General features: G+C 40.7%; 1 protein-coding gene across 3 annotated transcripts in view; it reads right to left on the bottom strand.

The window, feature by feature from the left end:
- Positions 1 to 26,172, bottom strand: part of SHISA9 (shisa family member 9) — a 178,245-nt gene that overhangs the window by 13,884 nt on the left and 138,189 nt on the right. For all 3 annotated transcript variants that reach the window (XM_071444199.1, XM_071444198.1, XM_071444196.1), the window contains one exon: positions 5,931 to 6,086. In XM_071444199.1, coding sequence (XP_071300300.1) covers positions 5,931 to 6,086 — 156 coding nt within the window. The remainder of the gene's footprint in view (positions 1 to 5,930; positions 6,087 to 26,172) is intronic.

The following is a 26,172-nucleotide window of genomic DNA, read 5'->3' as shown; positions in this document are numbered from 1 at the left end:
ATTTTGATCAAGACTCTCCAAGTGTTTTGTATTTACCTATGACAGTGTGCCTGTGGGTATCACAAGCCAATTGGGTAAATAACAGATAAAATAATTAAATTATTTAGTGGAAGCAAGAAAAGGTCTTGTAATTTCATCTGCATGCACTGGGCAGGCTGTGAAATTTGCTGGGTCTCATCAGAAGACGTGAGTGAAAGAAGTGATGCTGCAGTTCCTCTGGCTGGGGAGGCTGAGGGAAGGTGCTGCAGGGGGTGGTAAAGCAAGGCTTGCTCCTGAGTGCTGCTTGGCTGTTCTCTTGGGCCTGAAGTAGAAGCAAGGATTCAAATAAGAAAGACTTCCCTAACAAATGAACCCTCAAAAGCTTCAAAATCTCCAGCCACACTGGGCTGAGTAAATAATAATAATAGTAATGAAAATATATCCAGTTTTTATGTCACACTTTGTTGAGCCAGATCTGTAGCTCCAGTGTTGAGTTGGGCAGATCTAGTCAAGCATTATTTATGACACAGCACATACCTGTGGATGTATGAAATCATTATCTGAATCACCCTCTGGATATTACAAGTGATGCTTTAATCTGTGCTTCCCTGTTTTTCATGGTGTTAAATCCAGTGAGATACTCCTGTGCCCAGATGTTTTTGATCCATCTTTGTGTAACTGCTTATGGAAGTGATAACTGAAAATTATTTTGTCTTTGAAGAGAAAGCACAATTCCTTTTTCAGCCTTCCAAAGAAACATGAATATTTACCTGTCAGTGTAACAGTGTGGTTGGTATAGGAAAGTAAATTAATACAAACATATTGAGTCCAATAAATTTTTAGTTCTGCTTTTTCTAAAAGTGGACTGTATCAAACCTGTGAATGCATGGGCAGGCATGTTGTGTGTTTCCATTTTTCTAATTACAGTGTTTCTTTCCAGGCCAGAGCACAATGAACTACAGGGAGAGTCTCATGGTGAGAGACAGATCTTGCACCAGCACAGAGCTACAGCCATTTCTATGGAAATTGAAGGTTTGAAGCTTGGGACAAAGCAGGAACAGATTTCCCATCAGACAAGAAGATTGCTCAAAGATAGCAGCCCAGAGCAAAGCTTCAGGTGATCTTCCCTTTGGATCCTTCTCTGTGTGCAGAGGACACAGGACCAGGTCAGTTTGCTCATATGCTTCGCTTTTCTGGGGAGTTGTTGCCTGGTGCCTTGGCACAATTGTGGCCACACTTGTTCTGCAGGGACCTAAGCAGGAGATATTTATTCCTTGAGTGTCATATTTGCAGAGTCTCGCTTTGCAGTTTTGCAACTGCAAGCAGAGCTGGATCAGAGTCTCATGTTTCCTCTGGGATCAAAGAACTGTGCAGCTTCAAGAAATGCTGGGAGCTGTAGACTCAGAGATGTGATGGTGGGTCTGCTGCCAATTATATCCTCCTAGCTTCACTATATCAAATCAATTAGATCTGATTTAATCCCACAGGAGACTAACAACTCCCAGCATCAGGGAAGGCTTTCTCAGTCTGTGTTTTGGGAAGGAATTTTGTTCATTGTATGTTTATTTAATTTTTTTTTTTTTTACAATGTCCAGTCAGTTCCTCAAATGTGTGCGAGAAGGAAAAAAGAAAATTCATGAAAGAAACAGAGAATCAAATGTAGAAACATTCGTATTCTCAGTTTTTATTTGCATGTTTTGCATGTTTGTGCACCTCTCTAGCAGCTGAGTGATCGTTTCCCAGTGTTCTGGGGATTTAGAAGTTGGGTTTGGAGTATTTTTTCATTTCTGCCAGAAGGTCTAAAGATATTTGATAACTTTGCACTCCCTGAAATTCAGGAAAGAAAATTAACTGTTACTGAGCTGGACTTGCAGAACAGTGTGACTGGATAAATAACTAATAACTCAGGATAATGAGGCCTGTTTGAGCTCTAGGAAACTCTTATGCAACAGGATGGACTACATCTCTTGCAGCTTAGCTGAGTGGGATTTGAAGTTGGATTGTTCATGCTTTCCAAATGAATGTCCAAATGATGTGCATAAAAATTTGTGATGAGTTACCTTTGTATGTCCTGGGACTTGAATTTCATGAAGGTGTTCAGCTACAAGATCTCCATCCACTTGTAGCTTCAGGCATGTCAGTATTGCTTAAGTGAGCAATAACCATTTAAGCATGGAGTAAAAACATGGTTGATGAACCAGAAATAAGAATAATTTATGCAGAAAAACCTCTTTCTGCACTTTTCACATAAATAATCAAATACTGCAAAAGCACTGAAGAAAACCAGGATCATGTTTTCTCAGGTGACCAAAAAATTGAAATTTCTAAACACTGGGTGTTTATTGCCACAAAAAAAAAAATCAATGACCACTTCTGCTGGGACTGGTCTTGGAGCTTGTTAACCCTTTTCCCTCAGACAGTCTCTCACATTCTGAGATGGGAAGAATTTGGCACTGCTGAAAGAGATTCTGTGGCTTGAAAATGGAAAGGTAATGGATGAACAGAGTGCACCTAACAATAAGTCAGAGCAGTCAGCCAGGTAGGCTAGAGATGCTGGGAGGTAAATTTCTCATCTATTTGTTCAGGAAATGGGTGCTCTCTGTCTCATTTCCAAGTGGCCCTCTGCCTCTGCTGGTTATTCCCTGGTGGTGTGTGTGCCAAGGTAGAAGGAGAGTAAAATTCTAGTGCAGTGGGGAAAACAGTAAGCACATCTCAACTCACCAGTACATTGCTGTACTCCAGGCACTCATCTGAGAATACAAAATAGGCACAGAGTGTCCTCACATCATTCAGGGATGTAAATGGCAGCAGGCAGTAAGGGGAAAGGTGAACTTGGTCAACAACCATGATCAGTACTTAAGGAATTCTGGAGGCTGCAGCAAATAAAGGAATTCCTACCAAGAAATGAGGAAAACATCCTCTTCTAGTGAATGGAGAAGTGTTTGCTTGTGCACTTTGAGCTTATTCAAGTAAAAATACTTCGTTTTTAAGCTAAAGACATCCACAGCAGCCTTTTCAACTCTGTCCTCCCATGTGGTGCTGAATCAGACACTGCAATGCACACATTGCATGGCACACATGCCTGAGCAGGCCAATGTCCAGCCACACTCTGCTCTGTCACCTGGAGTAGGAGGTGCAGCTTTAAAATTGCTTCCTGGGCATCAGCTTGCTCTCACTACCAATGTGTGGGTCATTCTCACTCAGTAGCACAATGCAAATTGATAGCAAGGACTCTCTTGTCTCTCGTTTTCACAAGAACTTGAATCTTTACTGAAATTAATGGAAAACCTGAACATGATCAAACAGAGATTAACGTGACTTGTTACTTTTTCATAAACTAAATTTTCACAGCAGACAATCACTGAGGAATGAGTAGCTCAATTCTAAAATAAGCCAAATTTTTAGGACATCAGTAGTTCAGAAGAAAGCAGCTGTGTAGAAATTAATTTAATACTGCCTCTGGTAAAGCTTCACTTTTTCAGTTATCTAAACTTCTTACCACTTATGGCCACATTCTGATGAGGGATATTAATGTGCTATAGCTACAGTTGCTACAAAACATTAGAAATGCTTCTTCCTCCAATCCTTTATTAAAAAAAAGGGTTAGTGGACTACACCCAAACATGCAGAGGGATCATGCAGAGTAAGAGGCACTTAAATAAATATGGTTGGCCTCAAATGCATGGAGAAATATAGAACACATCCCTTACTAAGTCCCTCTTGAGGCAAATGAATGCACCCTCAAGCCACTATCAATGAATGCAAAAGGGAATGGATTACACACACTCATTAACCTGCTGTGGGGATCCATAAATACAGGTCTGAATGTTGGCAGGCAAAAAATGCCTTGCCCTGTGACTTGAGGTCAGAGTGAACTCAGTCTGTGTCTGGTTGCTCAAAGATGTTGTCAGGTTAGATTTGCACTGGTGGGCTTGATGTTGGCCAGCTCCTTTTCCCTGTCAGAACTCTCTGAAAGCCAACACGAACCCTGGATGTCAGCGCGGTCATCCAGCTCTCCAGGCCTGGCTGGCATCAGGGACAAACCTCTGTGTGACCTTGGGATGCACTCAGGAGGTACTCTTGGGAGGAATCAGGGCCTTGAGAGGCTGAAAATGGTTGAAAACCATATTTAGTTCTTGTTCCATAAGTCCAGACAGAAGGTGTGAATGTGTAACAGTTTCAAAACCTCTCTTGTTTTCTGCTGAGAAGTTTGGATCACAATGCAGCACTTTTGTATTTGTGAAAATTCACCTGCATCTAAAACTTGGCAAAAAAGATAGAAGGGAGGGGAAGAATATGGGAAAAGCATGGAAAGATGGTGCAATCCCCCTGGAAGAAAAAGTCCCTGAAATTATGTTTAATTTAGTTTAAGATTCTAAGAGGCATTATACAACTTCTGGAGCTGAAGTGCACAATCTTTCAAGGTTGATTTAACTGTATGGTTATAATCTAGCTGCTTTAAAAACTTGTACTCAGACGCACAAGAAATATATAGGTTCTGATTTCATAATTTTTTTAAAAGGTACATTCAGTGGCTCTTGGGCAGATGAGAGAAGTTTCTTAGAGTGTTTCATCTCTCATTTTGTTATGCTTAAATACCTTTCAGCTTTGATGACTGGCTTGACCTAAATTGACATCTGAAAAAGAAGCCCAATATCAGTGCATAAATCTGTGATAATCACCACATCATTACACAGTAGCACCTTTTGAAGAAGGAATTGTGAAGCTGCTTGGTATTCAAAACCCAGCAGAAAGCTATTAACCCTTGTTTTTATAAACAGATTTAAAACACCACTTGTAAGATATAAAACCAACAAGCTAAAGTAAAACTGAGCTATTTGAGATGGGATTTTGATGTACATTTTGTTAGAGGTCTGGTATCCTGAAGTGCAGATAAAGGAATGTAAGTTTGTGATGAAAATTTTTTCTGGCATGGTGAAGGCTTGATTCTTAAATCAGAAAGCTCTGAGCTGTTCTGCTCTTTTTCTAGATACAGATCTCTGTCCGGAAACAGGGAGAGTAGCACTGCTCTGAATTTATGGGGAAATGATGTGAACATCCATATGTGAAAGCTAAGCAAGGGTTAGAGGGAAAAGACACCCTGGTTCTTAATGTAATACTGTCTAGATGGGGCTTTCTGTCATTACTGGGTGTGTAGCAAGTATTTACAGCCCCTGGAAACTATTATAAACTTAGACATTCAAGATGAAAATTATTTTGAATTTTTTACTCATTATTGTCCTTTTCCCTCCCCACAACTGTTTCTTTGTTCTCTCATTTCTTTAAAATAATATTTATCAGGCACAGAAATAAGCCACCACTGGAATCCTTATTAGGAATTTTATCATGCACTAATTGTTTGAAATCACAAGATCTCAGAACATTCCTCCAGTGATCTACTATTGTACATCTTGCAGGGAATGTGGAAGCTCTTACTTCAGAACTGTGTGGGTTCCTTCTCTTTTTGGGCAGGTGTGTAAGTTTTTCTCTCTCATTTGTGTAGAAAGCTGTGAGAAATACACATCACAATGCACATGTAGGCATATTATAGGATAGCTCAGGTTGGAAGGGACCCACAGAGACCATCAAGTCCAACTCCCTACTCATCACAGGTTTGGGACATAAAGAACTTGGGCTGAACCCTTTGTGTACATCACAGGTGAAACCTGCTGGGAAATGTCTTGCAGGGGCATGGGGGGGTTTTGTGTGCATGTATGAGCTCACATCATACCATCACCACTTCTTGCATGTCATTTTCTTATCCCTTAATTGCAGTCCTTGTCTTAATTTTTGTTGCATTTCCAAGTAACATGATATTCCACATAAAATTTGACCATGATATGGTCCAGATGAGCCAGACCTTGTTTCCAGCATGGAGGCAGAGTGTCAGCTGCCAGCAGCAAGTGCCACAAGCTGAGCTGGGGGAGAGTCGCGCGTTGTCGCTCACTTACCGACCGCCTTTAGAGACGCGTACTTGTTCAGCTCCTTGCCTGGGGGCTGCTGCTCGTACGGGTTTGTGATCTGTCCCAGGCTGGGGTATGAATGTTGATGGGCCATCTGAGGAAGGAGGGGAGATGTTGGCATGACATTATTCATCTGTGGTGGATCTGTATTAAAGAAAATCAACAAGCATTAAGTAAGGAGTAAATTAGACTTAAGGTTTTCAACGTCATTATTGAGTATGGATTAGACAGAACGTGCCCTGAGATTTAGGGCAACAAAACAGGGTTTATTACAAAGTGGGAGTCTGAGTACAGCAGACCTGTACTTTGAACAGTTAATGGTATGGTTAAAAGCTGACAAGTAATTATGGCAACACACAATATTTTTGTATAAGAAGGTCTTTGAACTAAAAAATAGGTTTTCAAAACAATTAAACACCGACAATACTGAATTTGCTGCAGCATCAAGATACAAAGCAAAACATGGAGTTTGTTCCAAGTTAGACTGAATACAGGGCAGTAGAGTGGTTCTCTGCAGTAAAAGAGCCAGACTCATTTAAATTGGCTCAGGCTGCTGCACATTCACAGTTACACTGCTTTTAAAACCAGGAGCGGCTTTGTTATTTGTACAGTGTTATGTTGTGCTCTGTAGACAAGCATCACAGTGTAAAATGTGCTTTTTTGCCTCATGACTATCATTAGGTGACTTCTTCAAAGCACACAATTTGTCCTTATGTTTTCTCCTCTCCCCTGATGTTGGGTATTGTAATATCATACCAAGATCATGTTTTCTGTAGCAGATATACATAAAAACAGGAGCTAATCACTGCTTATGTAGAGTTTTATGCCACCACTAACCCTATACCCTTTCTGAAATTGATTTGTTCCTTTTTAGTAGAGAATACAGCCTATATACTTTTCTTTCTAAGATAAAATTTATTTGTTGTTTCTAGTGTTCAGTTCCAGCCTCTAAAACATTTGATCATAATTGTATGCTGCACTCAATTTGCAAACCTAAATTTCAACAGATTTCAATGTGGTCAGTGTATCTTTTTTGCTGAGTCTTTCTCTAGGCTATGTATTTTGAGATACATTGAGCTGATTGGCAATTCTAGAACCTTCTCATGGCTTCTGCAATCACAGACAAGCACATTTATCTCCTATAGTGAGACCATGGTGCTGTCCTGGTGACAATACAGTAACTCCCACAGCATCAAGCACAGCATAGAGATCATGTAGATAGAAAGCTGGTCAGTTATGGGAAAGGCAGTTTTATTGTGATGGATGGATTGGAGCATCCTCCAAGTGCCCACAGGATCTGGCAGGAGCCAAATATCCCTGCACTTTGCCAGGATTTTAAGGGAATTGAGCCACCTGGCTTTCCACAGCTCATTAATAAGCAGGAGCTCTGAAGTCAGTTAACAGATACACTGCTGGGAGAGAAAAGAAAACAAAGATGTTTTTTAACTTCTTCCCTGTCTGTGGTGCCTGGTGCAGCCTCTGCTGTTCTCACTGGGGCTGCCCTTGCAGAGTTCTGTCCATCCCATACACCTGTGCCTAAGGTTGGAGGGGACCCTGAGGTTACAGGACAAAAACTGTACCAGTGCTATCATCGAACCAAAAAACTGTACCAGTGCTATCATTCTTCTTGCTGTTACTGATTCTTAATAAGGAAGAACCAAAAATGAGAAACTTTTCTGTTTCAGAATTCCCCAAAAACTATTGGAACACTTTTTGAATACTTTTTGATAGTTTACCTTGAAAGTTGGTTAAGTCAGCAATTTCACAGAAACAGTTGTTGTTTTAAGGAATTGTTATTTTGAAGTAAGTAAAAGTTCTCAGTATGTTTCTGTTCAGTTCTAGTACTGGCATGTCTGAGGCAAGTGAGTGACTCTTAGAGCCGGAGTTTCATCAATCCTGAACCCATTCCCATTCCATCTCTGGAGTGCACCCTCTCAATAGAACCAATGAATAGCTGCCCACTCTTTCCAAACCATCCACACCTTCGAAATATCTCTCTCCTCTGGCTGCATCTGTGAGTGCACTTTGAGCAGGAATGCCAGCACAGCTGTATTTCAGTAAAGGGCAGCACCGAAGGTACCAGCATGGGTGGGACCTTCACTGTAAGGAAAGTGTCAACTTTTTAACCCTACAGTCATGGATTTGTCTTCTGAGTAGAGCTAAATCAGTACTTCATGGACGCTTCTGCTATCAAGTCCCCTTGTGGCAATTATTATTCAATTATTATTATATGTCAAAACATCATAATTTTACTGTATTAAAAATATGATGAGCACCACACTCACTGCTGAAATGACTTCCAGCCATGGAGACTTGTAAAAACAATGTAAATAAGGCATAGCTAACTAGGACAGGATTCTGTATCTGTTTCTTACTTAGACATATCAGTTTTATTCAGTCATCTCTCCAAACACAGTGGAGAGAGCTACCCCAGGAATGTGCTGGGGAAGATGACCACGTTGAACTTGTGCTTTGTCCGGGTGTTCAGTGGCAGATTCTGTTGTTTCTCGGTTGCTGGGTTACTGATGGTGCTGTCATTTTCTCCCCTGAGTGTTTACAAAGATGTAAAGAAATATGTTTTCAATTTCTAGATCTTCTTTGACTTCTCTCCTGTCTTTTTAAAAGCCCAAAGCTCTTCTAAATTATGAATTTCAAGCGAATTAAAGACAGTCATTCTCACACTGCCACACTGACTAACACAGTGCCCCTCACACACAGCCAGATGCTTACACAAGACTAAGTCATCACACAGAAGACACAGCTCCAATTACTCATTCAATTGGCCATTTGCACAAAGTGAATCAAGCAAAAGGCCACCTCTGGAAAAGTGCATTTAGCCATTCTGAAGAATGATTCCTATTTATAAAGAGGCTCCCATTGGAATGAACTCCTAGGGCCTACAAGAGAAATCTCAGCTTGATATATACATCTGTCTAAATCTGAATCAAACTAAATTTTAGTCTAACTGGCCATTACTGCTGAATGTTGCATGTGTTCACAAGCTCACTAAAGTGTGTGATCTGATTCCTTACCTTTGGTTTTCTAGAAATAAGTGAGCACGCTTGTGTCATTTTCTGCCTATGTAGTTAACTTGATGATGTAGGGAAGTAAATTCACCTGTATTTGGATGCTGCTCGGGAAATGCTCATAACTGAAGCAGCAGTGGTGCAATGTAAATTTGCAGCAGTCTGGGCTGTGGGCAGTGCCAGTCTAACCACTGCAGGAGCCCAGAAATCTGTGAGCAACTGGGAGGTTTTGAGCAGCACTGCTCTACCTTGGGGCAATCCACATTTATAACTAAAAAAGGGATTGGCCTTGGTAGTGTCATACTTAACACTCCTTCAGTCTCAGCAATACAGAATTGGGAGTCTCTCAGGAAGTAAGACATTTGATTCACAATAAGACATTTGATTCACAAGATGTTCATGCAAAATCTGAGATTTGTTTAAATTTTTTTCCAATTTGAAGTTGGAAAAAATAGTGATTGTTACATTTCAGGGAGGAAATAATAATCATTTGGATTCTTCAAAATATTTTGTGATACAAAATATTCTTCAGTTGGAAGACAGTTTAAAGACAAAAATCCCTACCAGCTTTACCAGTGACCCCTTGTGCCAAGTGAAATTATTTATACTTGTAAACCAAATATTCTGTGATTGGTATTTGCAAATTGCTGCTTCACTGAATGGGGTCAACTTTAACCCGAAAGCTGTGGCTATGCTCACAGATTATTTTTGGCAATGTGACACTGGTATTGTCCACCACAGTATTCCATACAACCAGCTGCATTGTGCCCCTGCCAAGTTATGTATTTATTTTTAAAAAGCAGAGAGTATGAACACCACAAATACTCAAAAAACTGTTTGTGCCACAGCTTCTAGCATGAATAATCAGACCTGATTAGCAATGGTGATGTTGTAAAAAATCTGCAATATTCCCAACCTATCTTATTTTTGCTGAAGCGAGGAAATGCCATGCCAGCCTGCTCCCTAACCTTCTGAAACTTTGAGGGGGCATTGTGGATGAAGTGTTTGTGGTTTTCTCTCTGCCTTCCTGCTACCAGCCCAAAATGATGAGTTTGAAATATGCTGGAGCTCACCACACACAAGTTAGATGTCTGATGGGCAGAAAATGAGACAGGGGAAAAAAGGAAAAATTTTTTTTTTTTTTTTTATGCTGGGGTGTTTTTGACTGTAATTCCCTGAAGACCTCTAGGTATAAAAAAGCTGCTGGGGGACACATGGATAAGAAAATAACTGGAAGGAAGCTGCACCAAAACCAGTTTATAGCCAGAGAAAGTAAGGTTTATATCCCAGCCACCAACAGTGAGCCTTTGGAAATGTCTGAGGCATTGGTTTCTGGTCTCCCCAGTAGCTGACAAATATTGATCATTACCTTATCTCTTTACTACTTGACCTGTAGCTCAGCAACTGAAGATATTACAGTTAACTGTTTACTGCATTTTTCAAGTGAAAATGCTTTTTAGCAGCCCTCTCTGATTGTGAACTTTGGAGTTAGTTTAGTGTGAATCACGTGGCAATAATGTTATTGGTCACTGTAATTATTCTGCACTCTGTCCAACTAAGGTGGTGTTATATCTGAATTATGCACTTCCTTCAGGAACCAAGTAATGGGCATGTCAGCAAGTATTAAATACAAATAAGAACTCAAGGTAAAACTAATCATAGTTCCATGTATGAATGGGGCAAAACACTCAAAGCTGAGCAGTTTGATTTCTGCATTTTCTGTAGCATACACTGTGCCTTCACCTAGTTTGATTAATCTTGTCAAGAAGCTGCCAGAGCTGTGGGAGACTCAGGGTTAGAGGAAGGGCTGTGAGGAGGCTGCAGCAATAATGAGCTTGTTCACTGCTCCAGAGCCAGGAGCCTGCCATGGGCATCCCTTGAGCTCAGCCCCTTCCCTCCTCCTCTTCAGCCACAGGAGAGGGGAACCTGCTCTGCAGAGTGGCCTGGGAGTCATTCCTTTCTGTACAATGAAGCCAATGATTCAGTGCTTGAGGACAGGGAAAATGAACAAACTCCATAGGCACAGAATGGAATCTATTAGGAAATGAGTGGTTACAGGCATCAGGAAAAGCACAAATGAGAAAGGCAATGCAGTAACAAAACAGGAGAGGGTGGGGGGAGGCCAGGAAAGCAGAATGAGATTTTGCTATAAAAGCCACCTGCAGACACACATACAAAAGAAATGAGAACAAGACAGACAAAAGAAGTCTGGGGAGTCAAAGGGGAAAAAAGAGAAAAATCAGAGCAAAATATAATAATAACTGAGCATTTTCAGATACTCAGGAGAAAAAGATATGCCCCGAACTAACTAAAATTGAAAATAACAGCTATGAAAACAGGAGAGAGCTGAGTGATTGGAGAATATCAGTATAAAATTGCTCCCCTCCCATCCATAACTACAATGACATGAGAAGCATATTTGCCTCTTTGTTCTTGAGTCTAATATACTTAATCATAAGACCAGCTCACCCAGCACTGCAAATCCATACTCTTGTTCCTACAAGCTTCACCAAGAGAAGCTGCAGATGCTGGTTCTGAAAAATCCTCCATATGATGACAACTGTAGGATTTCAACAATGTGACTATGGCTGTACAGTAATTCCTTTCTGTTTCTCCCTTTATAATAAGACTGTTGTGCATTCAGAACTCACTGTTGGAGTGACACTCCAACCTCTGCCCTATGTATTTGTTCTTTCCTCTCTGTAGATTGTCCCTCTGCAATTGAACTGACCCTCACAGAGGTTTTGTGTTTGTGCATTTTCTTACACCTTTATAACTTTAGTATTTTGTGTCTTTGTAGGTATTGTGATACCACTGTCATTGTCTTTATTTACATTCTTTACCCCTTCCTTCAGATTTGCATTAAATGCTGTATTTTAAAGGATATCCTTATTCACACCCAGCCCATGCAAGGGTTTGTTCTGCAGAGGGTGGTGCATCAAAACCAGGGTGCCATGTCCATGAGACAGTGCCCAGTTTGTGCTCATGCTGACACCCTGGGGTGTGTGGCAGCCACTCTGCCCACACTAAATGTGTGACAGGGGGCTATAGGAGCCCTAGTGGGGCTGATATGCAAAGCAGTCTCTGAAAGGTGTGTGCTTATCCCATACTCTAGGGGTCATTCCCAGAGTGAGGAACAGGTTATGCCCAAAAACTTATAAACTTGAATAATTTTGTTTTTATTTGCTATTACAAATATCCATGGCCTTATTCACCACATACTTGAAAAGTGGTATTTCTGGTCTTAACAAATTATTGGCATTCTGCTGCAACATTTTCCATAGTCTAGCACAAGTCCTAAACTGATAAGTATTCCTCTCATCTAATCTTAATTTCTCTGCCTTGCAATTTAAGTGATTCTGTATTTTTGCAAGAACAGATGCTTGCAATCCAACTTCTTTATCATTCCTAATTTTAAATGTTTTTTTTACCACTTTTCAAATATTTGTCTCTCCTCTGAAATAATAATTTCACTACTTTCAATCTTTCCAATCTTTGATCATTACTGCTGCCTTTTCTCAACACTAGTGGCCTTGCAATGAGGTTCTACCCTCAGCAATCCATAGAGCTGTGTTGTCCTGTATATAATGCTGTTGTAAGTCATCCCTATATATCTTTGTCCTTTAAGACCTGCAGACTTTTTTGCTTTTCTCATCAGTGATGCACAAGTCATGTGAGTAGTTGTCTTGTCCCTAAATGTGATAGCTCTGAGACAATACATCTTTTTCATGGCAATTTATGCTAGTCAGTGATCTGTTCTGTCTCTGCACCATATCACAAAAACATTCTTGTAACACAGACAACCTACCCATCTAATCACGATCACAGAAAAGATCTGAGATGATTGGGATGGCATTTCATTCAGCAAAAAAAGATGTTTCTGTTAATGGAAGTGACAGTCTACAGTATAAATGCAGTCACCAAACATACTGACTGATGCATCTCTCTGTCCTAGCAAGTCACTGTAGGACTCAGTCCCATCGTGCTGGGATTCTCTGTGGTGCCACTGAGTGCAGGAGTCTCCCAGCACGCTGAGCTCTGATGTTTTATATTCACTGCCTGCACAATTAGCCCCTCACTCTGCTGCTGTCTCCCATGGCAGAGGCTGTGTGGTCCCTCACACACGTAACCTCAGTGATCTCTGAGGACAGGCTGTCCTGCCCCCCAGGAGATGCAGTTCCACTGTCAGAGCAGAGGCACTGGGCTCCCTGTGGCCCATGGTGCTGGGGCTGTGCTGGCAGCACAGAGCACAGGCACCAGCAGGAGCACAGAGCTGCCTGGCACCAAAGCAGGGACAGCATGGCAGCTCTGGGCACCTTGATCTCCTCTGAGACACCCATGAACAAGGTTACTGTGGGTGCAGTCCTCATGAGGAAGAATTATGGTAGGGAGATTCATGGGCTGATGTTCAGAGACAATGCCTTACATCTGCACATGGGAAAGAAAGTTGAGAGCCAGGTCATAAAATCCATGGTGCTCTGCCTTTGGTGCTTATCTTAGGAGGAGCTGATTTTCCTCTGGCAGGAGATGAACTGCAGAGATGTATCAGTGACCTGTGTAGTGACAGTGCTGCTGTTGCTCAAACAATGCCCTATGTCTGTTTCTAAATGGCAAAATTCCCAAGTTTCATTCCAGTGCTGTGGAATTCTCTGCTGCTGTCAGATGAAGGCACTCACACCATACTCAAAAACAGATGGACTCTTCATTTGAACTACTTTTATCTGAAGTGAAGATGAGGACAGCACTACTTTTACAATATAAATCCTCCCGCCTCCACTCCTTTAATTTTCTATCTACATCCTTCAAAAACTTACCTATGTGAAAGTCAGAGATTGTATTTCTTTTAATAATGATATAAGGGGTGGGTGAATGGGTGGGAGTGGAGTTGAAACATAAAAGAAGGAAAATCAGTAGCAGTGTGACCAAAGAGATGTGAGGCTCCACTGCTGTGTCCAGCCAGGGAAGAACACTCAGTGTTCCTGTAAATGGGCCTTTTTCTTACTAAATGTGCTGCAATCACTTTATGTTCAAATCTATGGGAATTACATGTATATATATATATGTAAGAATCTTATGCCTGGGAGCTCTTCTGAACTCTTTGTGACAGGTTGCAAATGGGGAAAGAGGCAACTGCATCTTTGTCTATCAGTTAAAATCAAGATCTGTAGACTGAAGCTTCTTCTAGATGAAGTCTGTGGCACTGTGAGGTGCTGAATTCTCTGTGGTCACAGGGATTTAGGAGATGGGGCCTTCATCATGTTTCAGGTTTGGGCTCCTTGTTTCTGGTTAGGCTCCAAGTGTGTAGGAGCAGAGTTCTGTGAAATCAGTTGGCTGTTTTACTGCCATCCGAGGAGGGTGGGAGTGGAATATCACTGGCCTTGTGACTAAACTGGCTGGAAGCCTCTCTCTTCTGCTTTTCATTTCCCCTGGGCTCCATACTGTACCATCACACTCACATCCTTGTAATATTTTCTGGGCTCTTGCTTTACAAAAGAGCTGCAGTCTGAGGTTGGTTTTCCATGTAGACTTTTATTATGTGGCAGCAGATCTCCTTTTATGAAGGTTATTTTTATGTCCTCTGGAGGTTTGCTTTTCCATCATAATTACTCACAACCTGACAGACTTATAATCCTCTGATAGGATTTGTGACATAGTAATCTTCTCTACCACTACCCATTGTGGCTTCACAAACAGAGGATTATAACCTCTAAGGAGGCAAGAAGCAGATGAACTCTGGAGATATCAGGACCCTGCTTCCATATCAATTTCCAGTGCTTGAGTTGTGGGAGGGCAGGGAGCAGTGCTGTGTTCTCACTCCTGCCCACGTTTCTGGTTTTCTTCATCTTCTTTTGCCTCAAGTAGCACAGTTGAGAAATTAATTAAACCCACCAGTTATACATACTTTGAGCACTGCAAATATCCTTAGCGATGCAAATTAAGAAAAGATAAATTCAGCAAATTTGACTTACACAACAGAATTTTTTTATTGCCCAGAAGAATGTTCTTTGTACTTTCCCAGTTGTTTTACAAATCAAACACTCCTGTACCTCTCCCCAGAAATAGTCTGCTAAGATGTACCAGCCAGCTCAGATCTGTTGTTTTGACTGCTTTGTCTTTCAATGAAATTACTTTATTTCCAGCAATTAATATACTTTAACACAAGGGCAATGTGCCTGTCATTATAATGTTATTCTAAATATTTGTATGCCTTGTTTATTGTTTTCTTTAACTGTAATGGTTTGAATACATTAAAAATTTCCTTGCTTCAGGCACCCTATTAATTTGTCTATTACCTATCCATATACCATGTAGTAAGAGTTTAGAAGGAAAAGAGCAGACAGTATAAAATTATAGAAGCCAACTTTGTGCCTTTGTTATTCACTGTTTTGTCTAAGCAGTAAGTTAGCAGTCCCTTGCCTGGAGCTTTTGGGTAACAAATTCCCTGCAGGATTCTCACATCATTCAAGGGCAAAAGCAATTAAGAGTAAGATTTAAGGAAGAGTTAAAATAGGGAGAAAGTTGCTCATTGTTGTTTCCATTCCAGCCAGCAAAGGTGGAGGACAGTTTCTCTAGTGAATTATCTGGTTAATGAGAGACCTAAGAAATATTTTGCTTCAATATTTATCTCACCTGAAGCACATCCCAGTGGCATCTTCTGTCCTGACATACCTGGCCCAGCAATGGAGATGAGTGTGCTTTTTACTTGCTGGCATAATCTAATTTATTCTTTAAAAGAATAAAGAGGAAATTCTATCAGGGACCACAGTGCACCTGTAACATCCAGATGTGGCTCTCTCCATTCCCAACCCCCATGTGCAGGCTTGTTAATGTCAGGTTCTGAGTCTCTTAAGCAATCAAAAGCTCAGAGAAAAAAGACAGAAGGTCAGGGAAGAGTTAGAATTCTGTTCCCAGATAAACAGTCATAATTTGTTATCTCTTAAAACAGCAGAGAACAAAATTTATTGCTTATGAAGTAGGTTGCATGTTCTCCTGTTGCACAGACTCCCTGGAAATTCAAATGACTGGCTTTTCAAAGGACCATGACTATTCCTTGTGCTGCAGCACTTTTATGTATTTTGAAGTCTCAGCACCACAGAATGAGTGTTTTAATTTTTCTCACATAGAATGATTAGAGGTTTCAGAAATCCAGCCTTTCTGAATACATCTTTCTTGAGGTTTGGCATTTCATGTCTTCTCACACGTCTCGTATCTTGCAGGATGTCTACTTAATTATGCCCTCTAATACACAGCTTCTTCTCTGGCATCAGCAGAGTTTTGTTGATCCATTTTTGCCTTCAATCCCCTAAAGCCCAAAAATCCTTTTATGTCAGACTGCTCTTCACAATAATTTTTCTTAAACACATTTAATAGGAATGCACCTTGTTTTTCACTGCATGTTTCAGCTTTTTACGATCTTTTGAATTCCAATTCTGTCCTTCAAAATCTTTAAAACACCTTCCAGCTTCATGGTGTTCACAAATTTAATAAGTATTTGTACACTGTCCCATAGTCCTCCTCATTACTGAAAATATTGAAGGCAGAATAAATTACTACAGAGCTCCATTCACTGCATCCCTCCACTAAAAAATAGGATCATTTAGAATTATTTTCTGAAAACAGTTTTCAGACAATTTTGCACCAACCTTTTAGAAAAAGCTTCTGAAAGCCTATTAAAAATCAAGCTTTTTTATATCTACAGCATTCCCCCATCCAAAGGGCCTGTTACACTGACATGAAAGGGAATTGCTCAGGTTAAGCTCCATTTATTCCTGAGAAATCTGCATTAGTGGTTATTCATGACCATCTCCATTTCTATTCCTTTCTCCCTTCCTTTCCCTTGTGCCTTAATTCATGAATTAAATGAATACTAAATTGTTTTAATTGTGTTCTGTTCTAAGGCTTGACAGCACACCTTGTTTTTGAGTGTTTTACAGAATTTTATTCCTTGGATGAATTCTCAAAGATAATGACACATGGTGGGCCCAAGTCCTTTTTCTCAGTGTGCAGATGAATCCTTCTGGGCCATCAAATAGAAATGGAATATAATTTTTCTAACAGCTCTTCAAACCTGCCCCTCTTTTCCCTCAGGTGTGATCCCTCTTCTGTTTTCTGATGTTGATATTTGTTAGTTTCTTGAAATGGTTTTTTTGGTTTTTTTTAGTGAATAGTGATGTCCTGCCTCCCAAAAGGGACAATTTGATTATTTGAATCTTTAGATGTTAGCTTCTAAAAACTAAATATAAATAAATTTATTAAAGTGGTATTTTAGAGCCCTATGTATGGTTCTTTTAATCAGTGCCAAGCCTTATCTAAGCAGGCATTTATACAAGCCACAGTAATTTGGATTGGCCCTTTATGTAGAATAATATCCTAACATTTAGCTGCTTAGTTATGGTGTGTTCCACATTGTTGTTGCAATGATTTCTAGAGTTGAATTATTTTCTATTTACATAATGTTGTTTTATTCAAATATATGCACAAGAGTTTCAGGGGAAAATAATTAGGCGAGACAGCATCAGACAAATAACTCTTTTTGAGAAGGAAAATGAAGTCTTAGGTGGGGGAGTCTCTCTGAGACTGAGCCCATCTCATTTGCTTTTGGCCTCTGAGGTGAATCCTCAGCTCTTACACGGCCAGCAAAGCAGGGTGGGTATGTGCTGTGGGGGTAAATTCAGAGCTGACCTGTGCCCAGCTCCTTTTTTAAAGCGAATCCCATCCAGCCCCGTGGCTGTGGTTACCAGGGCCCCTGTGGAGTGCCTGACTCACGTCTGGTGTTCCCAGAGCCCCAGGAGCAGCCCCAGCCCTGGCAGGGCACGAGGCTCCTGCTGGGAACCCACCTCACCCCCTTCCCTGCTCTAACACTCATTTACTCACAGCTGTGCCCTGGTGCAGCCACTGATGACAGTTCAGCAAGAGGTAAAATAACTCTGTTTCATGCTTAGGTGCTAGGGACAAGCAGTAATAGAAAATGAAGAAATGGATTTTATAATACACTTTCCTTCTTGCATCTACAATTGTGGATTTCAGAACTTGTCCTGAGGAACAAGGGACAAATATCTTTCCATATTCCCCCTTGGAATTACCACCCAGGCATTTACTAGGGGAGAGAACTCACTTTATATTTTTATTTGAGTTTATATTGCATTTTTGGGGGGAAATTAAAATAACATTAAAAGCTACAATTTAATTTTAATATTACAAATAATCTTAGGAATCATTCCAAAGTGTAAGTGACTTCAGCCTTCAGATTATTTGATTAATATTTTTCTCTATTGATGTTAATATTTTCTCTATTGATGATGTACATCTCCTTTTGAAGGAAGTGCCAAGTAGATAGGGGACTGGAGGAAAAGGAAGGCAGAAAATCTTTCTGTAATTAGGACATAGGCAATCTTGTATCAACAGGAACTTTCTATTCCTCTTTAACATTTCAATAATGATCCCATTTTATTTTGAACCTTCAGACTTAAAAGACAACTGTGAGAGCTGCTGCCTCTCCCCCTGTGTTATTTTAGGAACCTCTTATGTGTAATTTCTGTGATCAATAACGTCCCTGCACATACCCTGACGTGCAGCACAGAGATGGCCTAGTTCTATTTTTGCATTTTAATGGCCTTTTGCAGAGTGACACCTCTACTCTTAAAGAACAATGACGAATATATGTCTAAATAAATGAGAAAATCTTGCTGCTTTGGAGAAGCGAATTTCAGCAGCTTTTAAAAGTCTTCCCTCACCTGAACACACATTGAACCCCTCCACCCAACTGCAATCTTTTTGCCAAAATGCAAATATTTTGTTCTAAGCAGTCTTTACTGAAAAGCATTATCAAAATAACTGCAGCAGGCCAGGCACAGGCCCCTGTTCCTCTGGGAATGAGGTTTAAAGGGCTGCATGATCATGGGCACGTTGCACAGGCAAGAATAACACTGAGCTGACAGGAGGAGAAGGCTGGAAACGCCTTCACCTGTCCAGTGATGGACTCAGGATGGATTAGTCCTGCTAGGCTGGGCAGGTGAGCCTGTGGCACTGCCCTGCTGTGGCTGAGAGGTGCCCCAGGTGTCCCTGTGCGTGTGCCAGGACCCTGCACACGCTGCAGCCAGGACCCTTCTGCTGGCTCAGCGTCCCAGGGGTGCTCCTGACAGCCACAGCTCCTCCTGCCAGGGAATTGCACTGTGTCAGGCTTCTCTCTGAGCCTTTTCTTTTTGTTTTATTTCTGTTCTTCACTAGCCTAACTTAGACCTTTTCCTGTGTCTTCCTCCTCCCTATGATGTGTGCTGGGAATGACTGCTCGGCTGTGGGGCATCTTCAGCCACGTCTTCTCTTGAGTTTATTTGATTAGTCTGTGCTACATTGCCCTCAAAAACATCTGCACACAGGTGTCTGTGCTGTCTGTGCCCTCAAAAACATCTGCACACAGGTGTCTGTGCTGTCTCATGGAGGCAGCAATAGGATTCAGATCTCTTTGAAAATATCTCCAGCCTAATGTTTTGCCTTCCACTTTGGTGTGTGTCTACAACAAAGAAAGTTGCCTCCATAAACTCCTTGTTGGGCAGTGTCTTTTCTTTTTTCTGGAATCAAAAAGTATTAATTCCTCAAGTCTCTCTGCTAGTAGGTTATTGCTTTTATGGCCTCTATTTTCTTATGATTCTCTTCATTCTTTTCTCTACTTCAATACAAACTCATATATTGTATAATTTGTAAGCTGAGGCAAAAGTATAAAAATGTAGATCTAATATTTTGAAAACTATATTATTTAGTGTGAAATTTTGATCAGTGCTCAGGCTTTACTTTGCTCTTGGTGGAACTGGCACTTTTTGAGAATGGCAGAAGCAGAGAAATTTAGAACATTTCTGAAGCTCTGTCTGAACGTGTTTCATGAACACCTACTTTAATGGAGTTAGGCCAATATTTATAAACTGAATTTCAGTAGTTCAGCACATCTTCAGTAGTGGTACCTCGGTGCTGCTCAATTTACAAAAGTGCTGCTGCTGAATTAAATTCACAGTACCTTTTCCCTCCTCAGCACAGTGTTTATTTCAGCCTGTGTTTATTTGCATTTGCCATGACCAGTGTGCCCCATCTCACACAGAAACTCTGCACCCCAATGAGCACATCTCACCCCATCCATCTCCTTGACCCTCCTGACAAGACCAACTCAATCAGTTTCTCATTCAGAGCTGTGTGTTATAACGCCACTGAGATCAACAACCCTTTTCACAAAAGCTACTGAATAAAAATGAGTTGTTAAATTAACTCTCAGTCCTTGCAAATGAATATGGGTTGCTTTTGCACTGAAGCCTTGAAGGTGGGGTGGTTGTTATCCCATGACATTTCCCTCAGGTCTGTCTTTTATTAGGCCACAGGAATTTTATTTCCAGTCTGGAATATAACCACTCTCACTGGTGTCTGTATTCATGCAGTATTATCAACGTACCGAGGACTGACTTCACTGTCTTGGGCATTTTTCTTCTTTTATTTAGCTACAATCCAAATAATAAGCTATTGTCTTACAGTGCTTTACTTCTCAGCAGGGTAAGTTGGATGGGTTTACAGAATGTGAGGAACATTTCAACACTGGACTTTTCCCTCCTGATGAATTGACACTCAAACAGAAATACCGGGTGTTGGGTTTCAATAATTTGTTACAGTGCCACTACATCAAATTTAAGTTCCTCTAAGAACCATGATTAGCTGATACAAAATGATGAATGGGGGACTACTAATGATGCTAATTAACAGTGCTTTTGAACCCAAGTGCATCTTGGCAGGAGAACAACACCCGGGACAGATTTTGAGTGTCTGCCCAACAGTACCTGCCTGAAGTAAAATGTGTCAGAAGTCAGGCTGCATAGGGGACAGTTTATGGCCCTTTATAGTACAACCTCTTCTGCCATGTCTTTCTCCTTATTAGTTGGACTGTTGTCACCCACTGGTCTTTCACAGTGCAGTTCATCCAAAAACTAAGTACAGGCCCAGAAGGAAAAGTAAAATTGATGCTTCTATTCTCAGACATTTCTAGTTATAACCCATTACTCTGCATACATTATTTTTAATGGATTGCAGAATGCCTCTTTAGCTTTCTCAGAATGTCTTCCAAGAACAAGGCTTTGTGGACTCCTGCCAGGCACACACACGTATGATTTGTATGCTGTCCTTTTCTTTTATTGTTGGGAGCAAAATTGTCTTGGCAGCAGCTTTGCTTCTCTGCCTTCAATCTTGTTTTGCTCTAGAACTCACAGAAGCCAAAGTCTCAACCTTCTCTGCCTTCGTGTCAAACACAGGCAGGTGCTCAGGGCCCTGTTTTCTGGGAACTTTCACTTATGACAGGTTAAATTACCAGTCTCTGAAAACTGAAATTCTGGGCACAACATCATCAACAGGGGCGAAGCGTGGGGTCAGGTTTTCATCCCTGGGACTGTTACCTGCCTGAAGGGCTTTTGCTGCTGGGCAAGAACCTTCCTGCTCTGCTGACTGAAGCAATGAACTCTTTAAATGTTACATCAATTATTGGGAACACTTTTCCATACAGTCTTGTTTTTATTTATTTATTCCTGATGTGCTAAGAATTTGCCAGGCAGAAAAAGGCACAGTCCCTGCCCTAAGGGGAGCCTGCTGGAAGCTCTGATATTTGCATGCCTGTGAACTTCCTCTGTGACCAAAGGCAATGTCCTTGTATTAATTCTGTCAGAACTATTGCTTCTCACAACATGGTACTGTAAATAATTCCTGTTTACAATAATGGATCATTACTCAAACTTCCCACAGAAGCTCAATATGCTGTAAGTGGTTTTCCCTTTGTATTTATTATAATTTACCTCCAATGTTAATCAATGCTACCTCAGGAAAATTCTCTTTGTATTATATATTTACAGCCAGAAATACAGTGGTTAATAGCTTGTTTCCAGTACAATAACAGATAAATTGTGTAGCAATCATTTTTTCTTCTCTTCTATATCTTAATTATGAATTTTTAGCCCATGTTTTAATCTTTTACATGGCATGTCTATGCCCTATCTAACAGTCATGTTTCACCCAGGGGTGGTTCTTGCTGATAAGATCCCTTGGCTTGGTTGGTAGGGTAACCTGCCACTCTTTCTCCATCTTTCCTAGGAGCAAACAAGTAGATGTTTAGTTAAACAGCAGTCTGGACTCAGAGTCCAGTCCCTCAATCCGCAACTCCACCACAGTGAATTTTGTGTGCTCCTGGTGAAGTCACCAAAAGACTTGCAGTGTTAATACAACAAGTGTCTTTGGAAACACTTCATATACTTCTGCCAGCAGGGATTTTTTTTTGCATTTTCAGTTAGAGAATTGTTATAACACAAAAAAAAAAAAAAAAAAAAAAAAAAAAAAAGTATTTTTTTCATTTAAATTGGTCTGTACAGACTTTCTGGAAGTTTGTGTTTGCTCATTGCACTGGCCTGGCAGAACAGATTCCTCTGTGGTTGGGAAAATCAGGATTAGTATGAGGCAGCTTAAGCTTAGTAGGAATGGTTTCATTTGCAGCAGGAAAAAAATGGTTGAAATGTGTATGGTGATATCCTAGAGCTTTGTTTTACTAAATAGTTGGAAACAAAAATCAAGTTACACAAAACATTATAATCAAAGCAAAAGCAATAATGGCTCCAAGAGAGATGGATCTGCCATTCTATGACAGTACATCCAGTGTGGATGTGTTTCCACATCCAGTACAATCCACACAAAATGCAATATTGTAGCCAGAAACTCAGATGTCTCTATTAGAACTTATGATCTTAATGCACAGGAAGCACATGGACAAGTAACCTCAGCAGCAAGATCTTTTTGATTAAATTCTGTATCTGCCAGAATCACTTACATCCACAGAGAACCACTGATGTTTTGTTATCTCCTCTGGTGCTTACAGGAATTCACATCAAAAAGCCCCAAATAAATGGAAAAAAACTTTGAAACAGAGTTTGTCTTTCATTAAACACCAGTTGTCCTTGCAGTTCAGAGTGAGGGACTGAGTATAAAAGGTAGAGAGCATTACATACACAGACACCGGATCAGGTGTCAGAACAACTCTTCTGAACACTCTCTCTGACTTACATTTGGGTTAACAAATGCTCAGCAATTCTAATTTCTTTCAGAAAATTGTAGGAGAAAAAGGATTATTTACTTATATGCTGTACATAGTTCATTCCTTGTTTTGGGTATTAATAATGCAATATTTTCATGTTCCATGCAGAACATGGAAATTGGAAGTGTGTCCAGCTTCTCCCTGTGTTTTTATAAGGTTTTGTTTAAATGTTTGCATCTCAGATGTGTTTCCAAGGCATAGCAGAATTCTGTGGTTTGCCTTCTATCAGCATAAGCTGGAGAAAGCTGTACCACTCTGAGACTATTGTCCCACAGATAAATACTGTCAGGATTCCTCCTTGTGTGCCAACAGTTATTGCATTGATTGAAATAGATTGTCAGATCTTTCTCTCTTCAGATTGGAGAGAGACCCAGAAGGCAGATAAATATGTGCTTAACTGCCAATTATGAATCTGTTTGGCCTTGGCAGGACTAAAAAATGTAATAAGACTTTCCTGTCTCTCTGTTTGAAATTCAATAAGAAAAGAAGAAAGATTTTTCTATTATGTTTTGGGGTTTTTTTTCTCTTATGGGTGGATGAGCACCCTTTGCTTAGCTCTTTCTTTTCACAAAATAATGGAGGCTCAAAGGGCATTTCTGTAATTTATTATACATGCATCAGTCCACTCGACTAGAGATTGGCGAAAGAACCTGACCTTTATCATGAGAAAGGGAATATAAGTGAGGAACAATTTTGATGTTGTAGGCACTGTGACTTGTAGGTGTACATGAGCATGTATTTGTTTTAGAACGATAACTGTTGTCACTTCCTGGTAAGTTTTCCTTAGAGGATAATCCTTGTTCACACTGATACTTGGACCTCCTCCTGTGCATTTAAAACTAAGGCTTGAGAGATTTGCTCAGCTAAAGACAGTTCTGCTTAAACGTGCCCAGGTGGGGGCAACAAAGCTGCCAAAGGAGTGGGGGTGTCCTGTGACAAGCAGATGAGGAGGCTCAGGGAGGATCCCGAGGAGGGACACACGGAGAGGGAGGTGCTGATCCCTCCTCCCGGGTATGCAGCGACAGGATCAGTGGAATGGCTCAGCACTGCACCAGGGAGGCTTGGGCAGGTCACTGGGAAGGATTTCTTTACCAGCAGGGTGGTCAGACCTTGGAACAAGCTCCTTAGAGGGGCAGCCAATGCCCCAGGGCTGTCAGTGCTTAAGGGCATGTGGACAATGCTTGAACCTGGTCAGGCAGTGCAGTGATCACTGCACTTCCAACTGGAACAGTCTATTCTGTTCTGTTATTTTATGCCAGAAGTTGAGAAAGAGACAATGAGTTGAACAATTAAATTCTGTTTTTTCAGAACTATTTTTCTTCTGTAAGTTCTATGCTTCAGGGTATTAAAATCAGAGGCTTTTCTGAGGAGAGAAGGTGCAAACAGAAGCTGTGGTTTGGAATGCATGAGCTATTCTGCCAGCAGCAGGTTGCTGACTTTATTTTCATTTTATCCCAGTTTGCTTGGGGAGCCACATTGCTCAGCCTCTGATGTCATATTGTGTGTGAAACAATAACACAAACAATGTAAAAGCAGGGGGAAAAGCACTGCTTTGCATTTTAAATCTGAACCTGTAAAATCCCAGCTCAGTGTAGGAGCACATTTGATGAGAAGTCTCTGTGCTCAGCTCTCTCAGCAGGACAGCTGTGTCTGGCACAGCCCAGCTCTGGGGCTTCCAGAGCCAAACCAGCCTGCTCCCAGCTGGACCAGGTACTCCTCATGATCACCTTGTGCCTTTAGACACATCACTCATGTAGACTCCTAGACCAGTTGAGGACAAGAAGGCTCAAGAGCAGGTTTAAACCTGTATTATTTTATTTTTCGTATGGGACTCACCTGATAAAAGTGCTTGAGCACAATAAATTAAACATCTAAAGCCATCCCACACAATGCTGCTCTGCAGGTACCTTAGTCTTTTCCTGCCTATAGACCACATATCCTCAGTCTAGTCCCTGGTGGTGGATCATTTTCATTGTGTGGGGGGTTTGGAGAAAACCCCAGGTTCCAGCAATATGGTTTACAGGAACTGCTGTTTTCAGGATTCAGCCCTTTGCAGTTCAACCTTCAACCACGCAAGCTGATTATGCAGGGAAATAGCCAAGATTTGCATGAGACACTGGAAAACATGTTATAAAATTTTAATATATCCTCCTCCAAATAGCTTTCCTTCATACCTATTTTTAGGGGGAATTCAACTAAGCATTATCAGAGCCAATATCAACAGCACAGAACGATCTCTCTGCACACAGCCATAAGAAACAGCACCTGTTAATAACCTAAACCATTCCATCATTCTTGTGTGCTACTGGTGTGACTGTTTCCAAGAACAGAACGGAGAGAGATGTGCTAAAGCTCTGAAGTTTGGGTAATTATTGTACGTCAGCAGCAGCTCCGTGTGAGCCAGGACAGCCACCCACTCCTACACTGGAGCTGTGTAAGACTAAACGGGCACAAATGTGTTGATATATTGCAGCCAGTGATTGTATATGTGTCTGCTTCACAGGAAATCTCTATTTTTACAGTGGAATGTTATAATCATTGAAAGAATTTTAAAAAAATAAAAAAAAAACCCAGGAGACCTTGTAGAATTAAAAATACACAGCTTGGAAAAGAATTAAGGTAAAACAACTGGTTGTTTAGGAAGGTCAGCCACCCTCTCAAGAAAAAGACAGCTGGATATGGGGTGTAATTTTTTTTTTTCTTGAAAGCACCAAAGCTAGAAGTGTTATTAAAATGTAATAATTCAGAGAAAATACAAAGAACTATAATTTATGTTTTGTTAAATTAAGAATTCACTTTTATTCCCCAAAACACTTGAAGCTAAAGGAGTCTGTGCTTCAAGAGACCTGAAGCCCTGTGGTAAAACTCACAGCTTAAACCTAATGAGTCTTGAATGAATAGTTCTGATTTCAAATCAAAGAACAACTAGAACAGCCTCTTGAATATCAACTAACTGCAAGTATCATAATCGTCATGTAAGAAAAATATTGAGTCTTAATTCTAGCTATGTAAAATGATATCAAATTCAGTTGTGAGTTCATTTTTTCCTGTTGTGGAGGAAAAATAAGCAGAAATAAATGTCTGTGGGCAATTAAATTATAAT

This window comes from Agelaius tricolor, unplaced genomic scaffold, assembly GCF_023055355.1.
Source record: "Agelaius tricolor isolate 1412-34295 unplaced genomic scaffold, bAgeTri1.0.p SCAF_19, whole genome shotgun sequence".
NCBI lineage: Eukaryota > Metazoa > Chordata > Aves > Passeriformes > Icteridae > Agelaius > Agelaius tricolor.
Note: the sequence above shows the minus strand (reverse complement) of the source record. Positions and strands in the feature narration are given on the sequence as shown.